At 50.6% G+C, this 16,682-nt stretch overlaps 1 protein-coding gene across 3 annotated transcripts; it reads left to right on the forward strand.

Moving 5' to 3' along the window:
* The first annotated feature begins 1,890 nt into the window (after positions 1-1,890).
* On the forward strand, positions 1,891-16,445 carry Rfc2 (replication factor C subunit 2). 3 transcript variants are annotated; one of them, XM_055606344.1, is made up of 12 exons: positions 1,891-2,031; positions 5,415-5,484; positions 6,455-6,496; positions 6,879-6,985; positions 8,478-8,579; positions 8,677-8,777; positions 10,243-10,278; positions 10,674-10,831; positions 11,619-11,684; positions 12,839-12,919; positions 14,951-15,064; positions 15,888-16,445. In XM_055606344.1, exons 1-12 carry the CDS (start codon positions 1,925-1,927, stop codon positions 15,996-15,998), a joined length of 1,095 nt encoding a protein of 364 aa, XP_055462319.1. In that variant the 5' UTR covers positions 1,891-1,924; the 3' UTR covers positions 15,999-16,445. The 3 variants fall into 3 exon arrangements, with proteins under 3 accessions (XP_055462319.1, XP_055462321.1, XP_055462320.1); XM_055606346.1 differs by lacking the exon at positions 12,839-12,919; XM_055606345.1 differs by lacking the exon at positions 10,243-10,278.
* The last annotated feature ends 237 nt before the right edge of the window (positions 16,446-16,682 follow it).

The raw sequence follows: 16,682 nt of genomic DNA on the forward strand, positions 1-16,682 counted from the left end.
TTCCAGGTCAGTCAGGACTACACAGAGAGACTCTGTCTTAACAATACCAAAAAGAAAGGCAAGCCGTTCAAAACTGTTAATGTTTACCTAAAGAGTTCAAATGAAGACCTTTGTGCTTGGCTTGGTGGAATGTGTCTGGGCAGGCAGACTAAACAAGCGCTTTGCTGAGGTTGCTAACAGGAGGGCACGCCTGTTTGGGAATCACCAGCCTTAACACTTGAAATGCCACCTTGGGGAAAAATGCTTTTTTTTTCTTGGTGGGGGTGATAATGTTAGTATTTTGGAACACCACCTGCTCCTGGGTTACCCAGCAACCTATGTGTCACCAGCCAGGTGGCCACACCTGAAAGTCGTGGTTACCTTGCCCCTTAAAGGGATGACCCCGACAGGTGGTCTCTTACACTCTCTCTCTTACTCTCTAACTCTTACACTCTCTTACTCTTACACTCTTACTCTCCTCTCTTCTTTATCTCTCTCTCTCTTCATGTCCTGCTCTCCCCTCCCTCCATACCCTCCTAATAAACCTCGGTTGACCAGCCTCATGCTTTTTTTTAATAACATTACATTGGTGCCGAATGTTTCCTAACAGATAGAACCAGGCTTCTGACATGAGCCTGTTATTTCCTTGAGACAGAAATCTTGTGTGCCTCAGGCTGGCCTCCATCTCCCAAGTGCTGAGGCTACAGGTATGTGTCACGTCAGCTTTTGCTGTGTTGTTTTGTTGAGACACAGTCTCCCCTGTGTAGTCCCAGGCTGGCCAAGAAGTCACTACCCTTCTGCTTTTGTCTTGTTAGTGTTAGAATGGCAGCTGTGTACCACCATGCCTGGCCAGGAATTATCTTGAGTTGTTTTCTTTTTTGTTGTTGTTGGTGGTGGAGTTTTTTTTTGTTTGTTTGTTTGTTTTTTGACATGGTCTCACTATGTAGCTCTGGCTCGCCTTGAATTTACAAAGATCCATGTGCTTCTGCTCCTGAGTGCTGGAGTTAAAGGCCTGTGCCACCAAGCCTGTCCCTGAAAAGTATCCTTTAAAAATACTTATTTTAGCCAGGCTGTGATGGTGAATGCTCTTAATCCCAGCACTCACGAGGCAGGGGCAGGCAGATCTGTGAGTTCGAGGCCAGCTGAGTCTACAGAGTGAGTTCCAGGACAGCCGGGGCTACAAAGAAAAACCCTGTCTGGAAAAACCAAACAGTGTAATTATGTGTATTCATGTGTTGGTATGTGCATGCGAGTGCAGGTGCCCTCAGAGTCCAGAACAGGGTGTCGGATCCCCGGAGCCAGAGTTACAAATGTCTGTAAGCAGCCTGCTGCGGGTGCTGCAAACCAAACTCAGGTCCTCCACAAGATCAGCAAGTGCCAACCACTGAGCCTCTCCCCAGACCTGGTCTACACAGTAGTTCCAGGACACCCAGGACTACACGGGAAAACACTTTCTTGAAACAAACAAACAAACAAATAAAAACAACAACCAAACAACAAGAAAGTAAAAAGAAAGAGAAATTAATATAGTACAATTATAAATAAGATGAGCCAGACAGTGGTAGCGCACATCTTTTACCGCAGCACTGGGGAGGCAGGGGTACGTGGATCTCTGTGAGCCTGGTCTCAGAGCGAGCTCCAGCACAGCCTGGAAAAAGTCCCCTCCTAGAAACACCTGCCCTGATCTCACCGTTTTCTCTCCTTTTCCCTCAAACTCGGGCTCCCGTAGCTACAGCGGCCCCTAGCGGCCAGTGCGTGGCTACGCTGCTCCTCTGCGCAGGCGCGGGAAAACGCGGCCTTTTCCCGCCCCGCCTCCTCCCCCGCCTGTCCTGCCCCCAACACACACTTCCGCTTCCTTCCCCGCGTTGCCCGGAAACCAGGGCCGAGACTTCCGTGAGGGCGTCACGGGGCGGAGCTTCGGGTGGCGCGAAAAGCAGGGCTCGGAATGGAGGTACAGGAGAGCGGTTGCGGCGGGGCCGAGAGTGGGGCGCAGGAGCCCTCGTCTGTCCCCAGCAAGACCGCGGGCGGCGCCGGCCACTACGAGCTGCCGTGGTGAGCGCGCGGCCATAGTAGCGCGCGCGTGGAGGTGATGGCGAGCGAGGGCGGGCCGAGCTCCAGGGACCCGGCTTCGGGCTGGGTCCGGGGGACACCGAAGGTGCAGACGTCCCCCAGGAGTGCAGATTTTCATTTTTCTTTTTGAAGTTGGGTTGTTTGAAGCAGTGTCTTGTATAACTCAGGCTGGTCTCGAACTCAGTATGTAGCAGAGGATGACTTTGAACTGTTGATCCTTCTACCGCCTTGGGCGTGCGTTACTTCCATAAAGCAGTGCTGCGAATGGAACACAGGGCCTCGTGCATGCTAAGCAAGCACTCCAGGAACTGAGTCTCATTCACAGCCCTGGGTTTCACTGTGCAGCCCAAGCTGGTCTTGAACTTTCAGCAGTGATGGCTCCTCAGCTTCCCAAGGGCTGGAATGACAGGTGTGAGCCACCAGGCACAGGTAGAGATTTTTAGTTATGGAAATTGAGGGATCTTTGGCTCGGAGTTGACCTGTCCGAGTGATGCTTGAACTTGACTAATGGCTGCTAATAGCCACTTCCTTTTTTTAATTATTTGATTAAAATCTCATCTAAAATAAGTATCAGCTTCAGCCAGGCACTGGTGGCGCAAGGCTTTGATCCCAGCACTTGGGAGGCACAGGCAGGTGGACCTCTGAGTTTGAGGCCAGCCTGGTCTACAGAGTGAATTCTATGACAGCCAAGGCTACACAGAGAAACCTTGACAGCAGAGCTTCCTTAGTTCACTGAAGTATCTGGACTGTCTAGATCGGTGGTTCTCAGCCTTCCTAATGCTGTGACCCTTTCAGAACTGTAATTTTGCTGCTGTTATGAATTGTAATGTCAATATCTGTGTTTACTGGTGGTCTTAGGCAACCCCTGCTAAAGAGCTCATTCATCAGTCCCCAAGGGCTTGTGCCCACAGGTTGAGAACCGCTGATCTAGAATAATACTAGGGAAAACATTAGGCTAGCTGGAAATGCTGCCCAGTGGCAGAACACTTGCCTGGCATGAGGAGGCCCCAGAGTTCCATCCCCAGCACTCAAAAAATAGATGTAGAGAGAGCACATGTGTGTAATTCAGCATTGTCTGGCAGCCACAGAAATAAGTAAAAAGAAAGTGGACAGCCACCTGTTAGGTCATCACTGGCTACATCCCAAAGTTCTCTGCGCTCCACACCTGAGCTGTGGCACACGCAGATAATAAACATGGATATATACTTAAAACAACATAAAGCACTCAGGAGGCAGGAGTTGGTGGATCTCTGAGTTTAACATAACCTGGTCTGTGTTGGGAGTTCCAGATTGGCAAGGACTACATGGTGAAACCCTGTCTCCAAAAAGAAAGAAAGAAAAGAAAAGAGTATAAGAGTAAAGGAAGCTTTGATGGTCAGATCATGGTAAATTAAATTACTACTGCATGTGTGTGCGGAGCTGGGAAAGCGCTGTCCTCTCGTGTAACGTTGCTTGTTTATTTAGAAGGCAGAACTTCAGTGGTCAGGAGGCTGAAATAGAAGGATCATGAGTTGTAGGCTATCTGGAGGTGTGGCGCAGTCGATAGGGTGCTCGCCTGCCATTCAGAAAGCCCACATTTCCATCCCCAGCACCTCATAAACGGGATATGTGATTCGTGCCTGTAATCCTAGACCTGCCTGGGGAGGTGGAGGCTGAGGAGTGGGGAGTTCAAAGTCGTACATAGTAAGTTTCTGGTTAGCCTGGGCTACATGAGACCCTGTCCATAAATAGGCACCTTTTTTTTTTTCTTTATGTCAATGGGTATGTTCAGTGTCCTCAGAGAAGGCATCACATTTCCTGAAACTGGAGTTAATAGATGGTTGTGACCTGCCATGTAAGTGCTAAGAATTGAACCTGGGTCCTTTGGAAGAGCAGACAGTGCTCTTAAGCACTGGCCATCTCTTCAGCCCTGAGAGGACAATATTTTAAGTGAAGTGTCCAAGGACCATTTCAAAATTGCTTAAACGCTGCCCACACAGGATTCGTGGTCATAGCCTCCAACCACCAATTGCTGCTCTAGAGCGCCAAGCATTGGCATTCTGGTACAGTAGCCCATGTGGGCCATTAGACACCTGGGCGTGCGGCACTTCATCCCGTGTGACAGAAGCGGGTGCACCTGCCAGGTCCTGCAAATGGTTGTCACGTGCATCAGGGCTAGCTAGACAGAAAGCACGGGGTACCCTGGGGCTCCCTCCACTGTGTGGACTGGCCAGAGGGGGAGCCAGTTCATAGCAAATAATCTGTTATTACCTTTTTTTCATTTAACCCTTTTTGTTTTTGCAATTCTTTATGGGGGAAAGGGGAGCCTCTTGCACCTGCCATGGTGCCCATTTGGAGGTAGTCAGAGAACAACCTCTAGGAGTCTCTTCTCTTGTGTGGGTCCTAGGGATTGCACTCAGCTGCTCAGGCCTGTAGGCAGGCACTTCTACCCACTGAGCTATCTTGCTGACTCCTTTTTTGGCTTTAGTTTTGGTCTTTTGAGATTCATTTTATGTGTTTTCTCTTGTGTATGTATGGGCACTGTGTGCATGCAGACATAGAGAGGCCAGGGGTGGGCCTCGGATCTCTGGGAATTAAAGTTTCAGGAAGTTGTGAGCCATTGTGTGGATGCTAGAAGTTGAACCCAGACTTCTGCAGCAGCAAGCTGACTTAACCACTGAGTTATCTCTATAGCCATTATTTATGATTATGATTATTATTGAGTGTCTCATTTAGACCGGACTAGCCTTGTACTTGTTATGTGGTCAAGGATAACCTTGAACTTCTGAACCTCCTACCTCCACCCCCAAGATGCCTGGGGTTGCAGCTACTCATGGCTGATTATTTAAATTTTTTTAGTGTGCATTGGTGTTTTGCCTGCATATATTTCTGTCTAAGGGTGGATCCCTTGAAACTGGAATCGCAAAGAGTTGCGAGCTACCATGTGGGTGCTAGGAATTGAACCCCAGTCCTCCGGAAGAGCAGTCAGTGCTCTCAACCACTGAGCTGCTTCTCCAGCCTGATTATTTATTTATTTTGTGGAGGTCTATGCCAAACATCCAAGTCCTGTAGTGTAATGTGGGGGCGTCAGTTCTCTTCTTCCACCATCTTGGTTCTGTCAATTGAACTAAAGCTGACTAGCTTTGTCATGAGTTCTTTAACTTGCCGAGCCATCTTGCTGGTTTCTTCTTACTTTGTCTTTGAGGCAGTTTGTGTGTGTGGCCAAGGCTGGCCTAGAACTCGAGTCGTCCTGGCTCAGCCTCTCTGTGTTGACCTTCCAGGCAACATGGCCCACTGTGTCAGAATTACAGGGTTTGCCCTTTCCTGCCCTGTTTTCTGGGTACTCCGAGGATAACCACGTCAATATTTGTTGTTTCCTCAACCAGGGTTGAAAAATACAGACCAGTAAAGCTCAATGAAATAGTGGGAAATGAAGACACAGTGAGCAGGTTGGAGGTAAGGAACTCTGTGAGCCCGTTTGAATCATACTGTGGATAAGCTTGTGGCGATTGGAGAAAGATGGCTGAGATGGCGAAGGAGAGGCTACGTCAGCTATTCCTCCCTGGGGTGACAGAGTGCCTGATAAACAGCAGTGAAGCAAAGAAGGGTTGGTTTGGCTTTGGCTCACAGCTGGGGGTGCACAGTCTGTCATGGTGGGGAAGGCGTGGTGGCAGGAGCAGCGGGCGCTGCACACATGGCCTCTGCCTTCAGGAAGCAGAGAGATGGGTGCTGCTGCTGACTCAGCTCAATTTCTCCATTGCATTGAGTCCAGGACCCCAGCCCTCAGGTGGGTCTTCTGACCTCAGTGGAGATGAGGTTCTGTTCCCTTCTACCACCCTGTGGGGCCTAATTATGGATGATTGAACTCAGCCTCTTAACCTTTGCAAGTGCCTTTATCTGCTGGGCCATCTTGCTGGCTTGTTTTTGTTGTTTGTTTTGTTTTATTTTTTAAGATTTATTTATTTATTATGTATAGTGTTCTGCCTACATGCCAGAAGAAGACACCAGATCTCATTATAGAGTGGTTATGAGCCACTGTGTGGTAGCTGGGAATTGAACTCAGGACCTTTGGAAGAATACCCAGTGCTCTTAACCTCTGAGCCAGCTCTCCTGCCCATATTTTTGAGTTTTTTGCTTGTTAGCTTTTATGAGACAGGATCTCACTGTGTAGTCCTGGCTGGCCTGAAACTTGCTATGTAGACCAGGCTGCCTTCTAACTCACAAAAATCTACCTGCCTCTGCCTCCCAAGTGCTAGGATTAAAGGCTTGAGCTACCACTCTCCAGCTATGTTTTTGTTTTTGAGACAGGGTTCTGATAGGTAGCCTAAACTGGTTTTTGAGTTTCTGATCTTCCTGCCTCAACCTCCTCAGTGCTAAGACTAGAAGCAAACACTGCTATACCTAACTTAATGAACCTTTTACTCAGGTCTTTGCGAAAGAAGGCAATGTGCCCAATATCATCATCGCTGTGAGTACTTGGGACTGGCCCTGTGGCCATCTCACATCCCTTGGGGAAACCCACAGGACCTTTGCTGGGTTGTTGGGGGGTCAAGGGAGCAAGTGCTAACGGGGTGGGGGAGCAGCGAGACCACGTGACAATCCTTTCTGAAATGAATTCACTTTTACATGTATGGTCGTCTGGCCTGCATCTGTGTTTGCATCGTGTGCACGCCTGGTGCCCTGCAGGGTTGGGGTGGGGGTGATGGAGCCCCTGAACTGGACACAGTTTTGAGCACTGGGAATGGAACCAGGTCATCTGGATGAGCAGCTGGTGCTCTTAACTGCTGAGCCATCTCTCCAGCCTCCGGGTCCTTCTTGCATGGAACACTTAGGGGAGCTCTTACCCACAGGGTCCACCAGGAACCGGCAAAACCACCAGCATCCTCTGCTTAGCGAGAGCACTGCTGGGCCCAGCCCTGAAGGATGCGGTTCTGGAGCTCAATGCATCAAATGACAGGTACTGTGGGAGGGAAGGTGGAGGCCTCCTGCTGTGCCTGACTTAGAAGCTCTGCTAGCTTCTAGCCCGTGCCTGGTCTTGCTTCACTGGTCTCACTCACCAGGGGAATCATTGCCTGTCAGAGGAGCACTTGCAGGGTTCCTTGTTTCCTTGTTGAAATGTTCAAAAGTGGGGGCTGGAGAGGTGGCTCAGCAGTTCAGAGCACCAACTGCTTTTCCAGAGCTCACAGGTTCACTTCCCAGCACTGACATGGCAGCTCACAACTCTGCAACTTCAAGATCTGACACCCTCATGTAGACATACAGGCAGGCAAAACACCTGTGCACATGAAAGAAAGGAAAGAAGGAAAGAAAGAAAGAAAGAAAGAAAGAAAGAAAGAAAGAAAGAAAGAAAGAAAGAAAGAAAGAAAGAAAATGTTCAAAAGTTAGTCTTTTTAAATTTTGTTTTATTGCTGCTTATTTATTGTGGGGAGGGCCCTCGATGTGCATGTGGAGGTCAGAGAGCAACTTGGGGGCCAGGTGGTTCTCCTTCCACCAGGTTGAGAGGGTCACCACAAGAGCCGTCTCCCCAGCCGTGGTGTTGGGAGAGGGGTATATATTGGGAGGTGTATTGTGGCATGTGTCCATGGCACCTGTGTGGAGGTCAGAGCACAGACATGTGGAATCGGATCTCTTCCACCTTTATGTGGGTTCTGGGGATTGAATTCAGGTCAGTCTTGCATGGTCTGCCGGCAGGTGCCTTCACCCACTGCCACCTCAGTGGCCCAGAATCCACTTTTGGGTGTCCACTTCAGTCATGTTAGTATGTTCCTGTTTTTGTGCAACAGCTTTCTGACGTTGTAAAACTGAAACTGCCCTCAAGCATGCCTCATTTCCCTTCTGCAGCCACAGCAGCCCAAGTCCACCTTCTTGTCTGTGTTTGTGACTGTCGGCTCATGTTCCCCAGTTAAAATAAGTTTCTGTAGCCCTCAGGGCTGTACAGAGGACTTACAAGTCCCTTGTGAACTGGGAGTGGTGTGTGAGAAGTCCCAGCACTCGGGGAGGCAGAAGCAGGTGGATCTCTGGGAGTTTGAGGCCAGCCTGGTCTACAAAGTGAGTCCAGGACAGCCAGGGCCACTTAGTGAGAGCCTGTCTCGAAAAAGCAAAGAAAGAACAAACGAACATGTTGCTCTTGCAGAGACCCAGAATTTCTTTTCAGCCCACTCCTGCTTGGCCTCTATAGACAACCCCAAACCCGCCCCCAAGCACATGTCATGCATCTACGAAGACACATTAAAATAGTAAACTAGGGCCACTGAGATGGCTCAGTGGATAAGCGCCCTTGCTGTACAAGCCTCAGAGCCCTTTTTCAGCCCATAGAACTCAGGGTGGAGAACTGAGTCTTCAAAATCGTCTTCTCACCTGCACACACACACACTCATATACAGTAGAACCCTTCCCCATGATTATAAAAAGTCCCTCGGTTTGTGACACCCGCATTCTTCCTGTTTCAGGGGCATCGACGTGGTGAGGAATAAAATCAAGATGTTTGCCCAGCAGAAGGTCACCCTCCCCAAGGGCCGGCACAAGATCATCATTCTGGATGAAGCAGACAGGTGTGGGCTGGAGGTGGGTCTCCCCAAGTCGGGCAGGCTGGCCTCAGGGTTCCAGTCTGCCCCCAGACCTGGCACCAGCCTCCCTCTTATGCCTCAGCATGACGGACGGTGCCCAGCAGGCCCTCAGGAGAACCATGGAGATCTACTCCAAGACGACCCGCTTCGCTCTGGCTTGTAATGCTTCCGACAAAATCATAGGTGAGCTTACTGTTTCCAGTAAGGCTCCCTTCTGTTTACTTAATTTCTTTATTATTTGTTTTTGGTTGTGTCTGTCTGTCTGAATATATGTACCCTGGAATCAGGGATACAGGCAGTTGTGAGCCACTTGATGTGGGTGCCAGGAACCAAACTTGGGTTCTCTGTTTCTCTAGCCCTTTGTGTGTGTGTGTGTGTGTGTGTGTGTGTGTGTGTGTGTGTGTGTGTGTGTGTACACGTGCTTGCCTGAGTAGGTATGGAGGTCAGGATTGTTTCCTACCGTGTAGATCCCAGGAATTGAAGTCAGGTTGTCAGACTTGGCACGTGCCTTCACTTGCTGAGCCATCTTGCTGGCCCTGTTTTTATCTCTTTTATGGTACTGCAGATGCAACCCAGGGATCTTAGGCATGCGTACTACTAACTGTGCCTTCTGTGCTTTTAGATTGAGACTTGATCTCCCCTAAATAGCTCGGCTGGCATTGACCTCACTGTGTAGCCCAGGCATGCCTTGAACCTACAGTCCTGCCTCAGCGTCCTGAGGAGCTGGGGTGACAAGCCTGTGCCCCTCCCGGCTTGAACATGCTCTAGTTGTTTTGTGTGCTGAAGCCCTTGGCATCAGCTGTGCCTTAGGCTTGGTTGCTGCCTGTTATGGGCAGGCCACCACCTCACCACAGTGTCTTCTCCTGGAGCCCTTTGGCCTGTAGCCCAGCTGCTGCCCACAGCACCACCCTCCCCGTTAGCTGGTACAGATCCAGATCCTCCTGCTGCACACTGTGTGCACAGCCCGAGTCATCCTGTGCCACCTCGCCCCACTTCCCCTCTGCACATGCGTGTTGTGTGTGTATGTTCTCACACAGGCATGTTAGTTACCACGTGTCTTTTCCTACTAGCTCATGGCTGCCTAGATGGGCAAAATGCTTATGTCAATAGGAGCTCCCCTATTTATTTAAAAATTACATTTTCATGTGTTCGTGCCTATGCGAGTGTACGTGAGTGCACGTTGGGAGGCGTATGCCTGCATCCAGATGTCAGAGAATAATTTATAGAAGTCAGTTAGCATCTATATTGATCCCAGAATTGAGCTCCAGGTTGTCATTCTTGGTGGCAAGCATCTTTACCCACTGAACCATCTTGCTAGGCCCCCAGCCCCTTCCTCGTCCGTCCGTCTGTCTGTCCGTCCTTTTTTCCTTGGTGGTGTTGGTGGTGTTGTGTTTTTGAGTCTCAAGCAGCAAGGCTGACCTCGATCCTCCTGTCCCTGCTGCCCTGTGTAATCCCAAGTGTTGAGATTAAGGTTTAACCTTCTTGCCTTGTTCCTTGTTTAAAGAGCTTGTGTAGCTCCATCTCCTCCCAGCCTGTGGTCTTCCCTGAAGGGCCAACCATTTCTCACTCTCACTCCGGAAGCCCTAACTTTTTTTTTTTTTTTTTTTATGTGCATTGGTGTTTATCCTGGATGTGTGTCTGTATGGAGGTGTCAGCTCTTGGAGTTACAATCCTGAGCTGCCAGGTGGGTGCTGGGGATTGAACCCTGGTCCTCCAGAAGAGCAGTCAGTGCTCTTAATTGCTGAGCCATCTCTCCAGCCCCAAGCCCTAACATATTGTGTGTGTGTGGGGGGGGGGGTGTCCTGAGGCCTATGTTCACTCCAGAGGCGAGGCCTGACCTGAGTGCTGGGTGTTTTTGTTTCCTCGTAAGCAGCTAAAGACGGGCATTTATTGGGGGTAAGGGAACACACAGATGCAGCACAGACACTGAGAAAAAGACCCTCTGCAGAGCGGGACGGCAAAGCTCAGAATCCAGCCTTCTTGTTTGCTTCTTATCTGGTAGTTTGCCCCTTGGCTCAGCTGTGTCCTGGTGAACAGCCAGCCTTTTCAGGGAGCCCTCACTCTGCTGTCTCCGTCCAGAGCCTATCCAGTCTCGCTGTGCAGTGCTCCGCTACACCAAGCTCACCGATGCTCAGGTCCTCACCAGGCTCATGAGTGTCATCGAAAAGGAAAAAGTGCCATACACAGATGATGGCCTGGAAGCCATTATCTTCACAGCCCAGGGGGACATGCGCCAGGTTGGTGGGTGACTGACTGTTGCTGACTATCTTAGTTGGGATTTCTGTTGCTGGTGACTAATAAAGCAAGTTGGGGAGCTGGAGAGATGGCTCAGAGGTTAAGAATACTAGCTGTTCTTCCAAAGGTCCTGAGTTCAATTCCCAGCAACCACATGGTGGCTCACAACCATCTATAATGAGATCTGGCGCACAGGCACATATGCAGGAAGAATGCTGTATAATTAATAAAAAATCTAAAAAAAAAAAAAAAACCAAGTTGAGGAGGAATGGGTTTATTTAGCTTACACTTCCACATCTCTCTTCATCACCAAAGGAAAGCAGGGCAGGCACGAAAGCAGGGCAGGAATGTGGCAGGAGCTGGTGTAGAGGCCATGGAGGGTGCTGCTTACTGGCTTCTCCCCTCGATCGCTCAGCTGCTTTCTTATTGAACCCAGCACCACCAGCCCAGGGTTGGACTCACTCACACTGGGCTGGGCCGTCCCCATCAATCACTGCTTAAGAAAATGCCCTACAGCTGCGTCTTATGGAGGCATTTTCCATATCGAAGTTCCCTCCTTGCAGGCAACCCTAGTTTGTGTCTCATGTTGACAGGAGACGAGCCAGCACGTTGCCCTTACAAGATGAGGTTGGGGAATAGGTATTTTGCCAGGTCTGGCTAAAATGAAGCTTGAGGACCCAGCTCTGCAGGGGTGTGAGCTGCTGGAGGGTGGGTATAGGCTCTCTGTCTGCTAGGCAGGATAGGAGAGACGTCGCAGTCACCTTTGATAGGTCTCTTGTTTCCCTCCAGGCACTGAACAACTTGCAGTCCACCTTCTCAGGATTTGGCTATATCAACAGCGAGAATGTATTCAAGGTATCAGGGCTGGGAGAGGCTTGGTCTGCGCCAGAGTGGACCTGCACAAGCACTGGTCAGAAGTAGGGCCGGCCGCGGTGGTCCACAGCATTGGGGGGCTGCAGCAGAGGGGCGGAGAGTTCCAGGCCAGCTTCAGCTACAAAGTAAGACCTATCTCAGAAAGAAGGAAGGAAGGAGGGAAAGGCCTGGGGGTGTTTATCTAATTTAGTAGCATGCTTGCCTGGGTACCGTAGCTGGCACCACGTGAGCCGGGCACGCCCACACCTGTGGTACCATCACAGTCAGGCAGCTAGGACACAAGGACAAAGGTGACAGGTCTGCAGCTGTGTGAGCGGTGCTCCTGGCAGAGCTTGCTCCTTTCCTCGTTCCATTACAGTTTTGTCTCTCATATGCAGGAGACCAGGAGGAGGGTCGTGGGCAGGTTCCACATGGTGGTGGTAGGATCCAGGCTCACCATTCAGATGCAGGCTAGCCATTGTCTTACTTGACCCCTCACCTCCCTGCAGAGATGCTCTTACTCTCACCTGTGCTTTGGGCTGGGCTCTGCTGGCTTCTTCAAAGTCTTAACCTCCCCAAACCCGTCTCCAACTTTTTTTCTTATCTTCTTTTCTTTTTGAGCCAGAGTTTGTAGCCTAGGTTATGTACCCAGGCTGGCCTTGAACTTCTGATATACTGCCTCCACCTTCCTCATGCTGGAGTCACAAGTGTGTGCCACCATCCCCAGCTTATTTATTTTAGAGACAGGATCTGAATCTGTGGCCCAGACTGGCCTTGAATTTGAGGTCTTCCTGGGTTTTGAGGTTACAGGCATGTGCCACCAAGCCCAGCACCATGCCTTTAATGCCGCCCAAGCAGAGTGTTTTTTGGGACCTTTGGCTGCTTTGTGGTTCATTCCGGAATTTTTGTTTTGTTTGGACTTTGTAGACTAGGTTGGCCTCAAACTCAGAGATCCACCAGTCTCTGCCTCTCCAAGTGTTGGGGTCACAGACATGTGCCACCACCACCCGGCTGGATATGAGGAATTTAACCTCATCAGGCGCTGTCATATTTGGGGATGTCTGGGTGGTAGTCAGAAGGGTGTTCCCAAATCCCATTCCAGTTGCTAGAGACTTGGAGGGCCCTCGTGATGTTGTATGTCCTGGAAATGTGCTCAGGTCTGTGACGAGCCCCACCCCCTGCTGGTGAAGGAGATGATCCAGCACTGTGTGGATGCCAACATCGATGAGGCCTACAAGGTGGGTCCCTGTCTACTCCCTGGTTTCCATGTTGCCTGTGTCTCTTCACCCAAGTGGCCAGAGCCCAGGGTGGCTCTAGGCCTCTGCGGCACTCTCCTTAATCTTAAAATCACTCTCAGCTTCGGGTGAACTTTACTTTGCTCATCACTCTGTCAGAACCCTAACAGGGTTTTGCTGGACAGAGGCTGGTGTTATAGGAACTCAGCGGAAGGGTGCAGCCCAACACACCTGGAAGGCGTGCCAGAGCTCTGCTGGTGGGAGCGTGTGCCTACAACACCTTACATCTTTTTTTCAGACGTGCCTGGGTGTTTTGCCTGCATGTAGTCTGTGCACCACACAAGTGTGATGTCCTTGCAGTACCGTAAAGGATATCAGCTCCCCAAGACTGGATTGTGAGCTGCCAAGTGGGGGCTGGGAACTGAACCCTGGTCCCTAGATGAGCAGCCAGTGCTCTTAACACTGAGCCATCTCTGTAGCCCCATAAGGGGCCTCACATCTTGGTGGATCAGGAAGCATGGACCTGCTGCCTGACTATAGAGGCTCTACCTCCTAAATACCACAGCCTCCTAGAACAGCGCCACCAGCAAGCCACCAAGTAGTATTTCATATTCAACCATGAAACGGAGAGCGACTGATTCCTTGCCCCAAGCCACGCTACAAATGGTAGGCCTGGAAGCCGGCATCATGCACTATTGGAGTTCCGCCCTCCACAAGAGGACTCTTGGCCTGAGATACAGAAATTGCAGCCAGCCTCTGGCTTCCTGAGAATCATGTTGAGGGCCAACCAGGAACCCAGCAGTCCTCGTTTTCTGGAAGAGAAGGGGGTCAGGAAGGGTCCAGTGTGGCTATAGGGGCCCCTGGTTCCCTTAGCAGACGCTAGTGAGTATGGGTGACTTCAGATCTATAGGTACCAGGGGTGTGGCTGCAGACCCTTTATCTGATCACAGGTCTCTCACCCGCAGTGTCTTAAGGTTTCTATTGCTGTGATAAAACACCATGACTGGGCTGGACAAGTGGCTCAGAGGTTAAGAGCACTGGATGTTCTCCCAAAGTTCCTGAGCTTGATTCCCAGCAACCACATGGTGGCTCACAACCATCTATAGTGAGATCTAGTGCCCTCTTCTTCCCTGCAGATGCAGCCAGAATACTGTATAAATAATAAAAAATAAAACAAAAAAAAAAAAAACATGACCAAAAAACGACTTGGGGAAGAAAGGGTTTTTTTAGCTTACACTTCCATAGTGCTATTCATTATGGGAGGAAGTCAGAACAGGAACTCAAAAGGGACAGGATCCTGGAGGCAGGGCCTAATGATGAGGCCATGGAGGGTACGGCTTCCTGGCTTGCCCCCAGCCCCTGGCTACTCAGCCTGCCTTCTTATAGAACCCAGGAATGGCACCACCCTGGGCTGGGCTCTCCCTTATTGATCACGAATTGAGAAAATTCATTACAGCTTGAGCTCATGGAGCATTTCCTCAACTGAGGCTCCTTTTTCTCTAATGACTAGCTTGTGTCAAGTTGACACACAAAACCAGCAGTACACCCAGTCAACCAGGGAAACTGACCCCAGTCAGGGCAGGGTTGGAATTAATGAGAAACTAAAGTGCCAGGCAGAAAGACTTCGGTAGAGCCAGAGGCTGGTTATGGGGGAAGACCACAGCTGACCCTGACCTCTGACGCTAACCCTCTATCCCTGTCTAATCCTAAAGTACCAGAATCTATCCCAGGGTGCCAAGGCCCAACGAACTGTCAAGACACAGCCCCTGGCTTGGGAAAGTGCCCTCATTGAGCAAGGGCCTGTTTCTGACTGAGCCTGGGGGCGCTAGCTGGGGAGGGAGTCCATGTGGAGGCCCTGGACAGAGGCACGATCTAGGCAAGATAGCAGACCATCTTGCCTGTAGTCATTGGGGCCTTCTGGAAATGAACTAAACTACCTGCCATGATCAGAGGCCTGGGTGGCATGGGGCCCACCAGCACGTCTCCCTGTTCACACAGCTCACAATGTTCAGAGCCTGTTGGGTTTTTTTCCAGATTCTTGCTCACCTGTGGCACCTGGGCTACTCACCAGAAGATGTCATTGGCAACATTTTCCGAGTGTGTAAAACCTTCCCGATGGCCGAGTACTTGAAACTGGAGTTTATCAAGGTTAGTCAGAGCTCAGAATTAGCTTGTGCACTTCCGACTTCTTTTGAGTCCGGCAGCCTCTGCTTTGTTTCTGTCAGGGTCTCATGGTGTAGTCTAAGCTGGGGTTACAAGTATGTGCCACCACGCTACTGTGCATCCTGCCCTCCGTATCTGTTGTGACGGGTGTCCGTGGCCTGGCCCTTACCGCTCAGCAGTATTCTGCTGTGTGGCTGTGTTGTTTGTTCTCCAGGAAGGGCATTTGAATTTCTGTGGCTAAAGCTACTATACACTGGCACACATGGGCCACCATCACTGTTGGCCAAGTTCTTGCTCTATTCGGGTGGGTTTCCAGACATGAGACCACCATCGCAGGCAAGTGTGTGTTTGTAAGAATTAACTGGCTTAGCTGGGATGCCTCGAATGTGCAGAGAGCCCTGCACAAGATGGCTGTGCCCTTTAGTGCTACATAGTGAGACCTTGTTTTAAAACAGCAAGAGCCAAAAAGAGCTGGGTGTCCCTTCGCCTGCCCATGGTTTAACACCCTGGAGGTGGAGGCGGGAGACTCAGAAGCTCAAGGCTATCCTCAGCTACATAGGGAGTTTGAAACCAGCCTGGGCTACATGAGCCTCTGGCGGCCTGGGCTGATCTCAGTGCTGGATGCTCTGGGTTTGTTTCCTAAGCCTGGAACACCCTTTCCCTGCGTGAACTGAACTTGAGGGACGCCAGATCCTGCCACTTTCCCTGCTGCATTGTGGGATTGTTGTATCTGTTTAGCACCTATCACTACTTAGCTGCAAAGGAAAAAACGGTCCCGCTTACCCTCCTTCTCCTGCTTATGCTGCAGGAGATTGGCTACACGCACATGAAGGTGGCAGAAGGTGTGAATTCCTTGCTGCAGATGGCTGGGCTCCTGGCCAGGCTGTGTCAGAAGACCATGGCTCCTGTGGCCAGCTGAATTGAGACATCCTCCATCGATGAGACTAGGAGAGTCCTCGTCGCTGAGACACTTGGTCCAGCTTTCCCGTTGTGGGGAGATGGGCCTCAGACTTCGCTAGAACAAGCTCACTGTGTTTCTGTTCTGTGAGAATAGGGTCTCTTGTAGCCCTGGCTGACTTTGAACTCCTCCTGCTGCCTGATGAGCACTGGGTTACAGGTGTGTCGTCATGCTTGCTCTAAGCGTGACTGCAGATGGAACCCAGGGCTGGTGCATGTCAGCTGAGCTATAGCCCCGCCTGTGCATGACAGAGCTCTGGAAGATTCCACATTACTGCCAATACGCCTCTGCTCTTCAGTATCTGAATTTACCCTTGGGCCCTGGACATGGGGTGTGGTGGGAAGGCCCCAATGTCCTCAATCTTGGTGTTGTAGCTAATAAAGAGGATGTTTATCTTGTAGCGATTAATTGCTTGAGGCTTTGGGGAGACCTAGTACCCTGCTTCTGTCTCTTTACCCTGACAGTAGAAAGGGTACCCTGCGGCCACTGAGACTGCAGCAGGGGAGGGTGCCGGCCACACGCCTAGCCACTAGAGTTCTAGCCCCAGGACCCTCAAGAAGGTGGGAGAAGAGAACTGACTCTACAGAAGGTGTGGCACACACCTCAAATCCCAGCACTCGGGAGGCAGGGACAGGTGGATCTCCC

This window comes from Psammomys obesus, unplaced genomic scaffold (assembly GCF_907164565.1).
Source record: "Psammomys obesus unplaced genomic scaffold, mPsaObe1.curated_primary_1811, whole genome shotgun sequence".
Lineage (NCBI taxonomy): Eukaryota > Metazoa > Chordata > Mammalia > Rodentia > Muridae > Psammomys > Psammomys obesus.

What these genes read in the sequence shown, in the direction of transcription:
- Rfc2 (XM_055606344.1), top strand. Translation starts at nt 1,925, where the DNA reads ATGGAGGTACAGGAGAGCGGTTGCGGCGGGGCCGAGAGTGGGGCGCAG. An exon ending in GGCCACTACGAGCTGCCGTG is followed by an intron (nt 2,032 to 5,414) that starts GTGAGCGCGCGG and finishes TTCCTCAACCAG; the next exon opens with GGTTGAAAAATACAGACCAG. An exon ending in ATTCTGGATGAAGCAGACAG is followed by an intron (nt 8,580 to 8,676) that starts GTGTGGGCTGGA and finishes CTTATGCCTCAG; the next exon opens with CATGACGGACGGTGCCCAGC.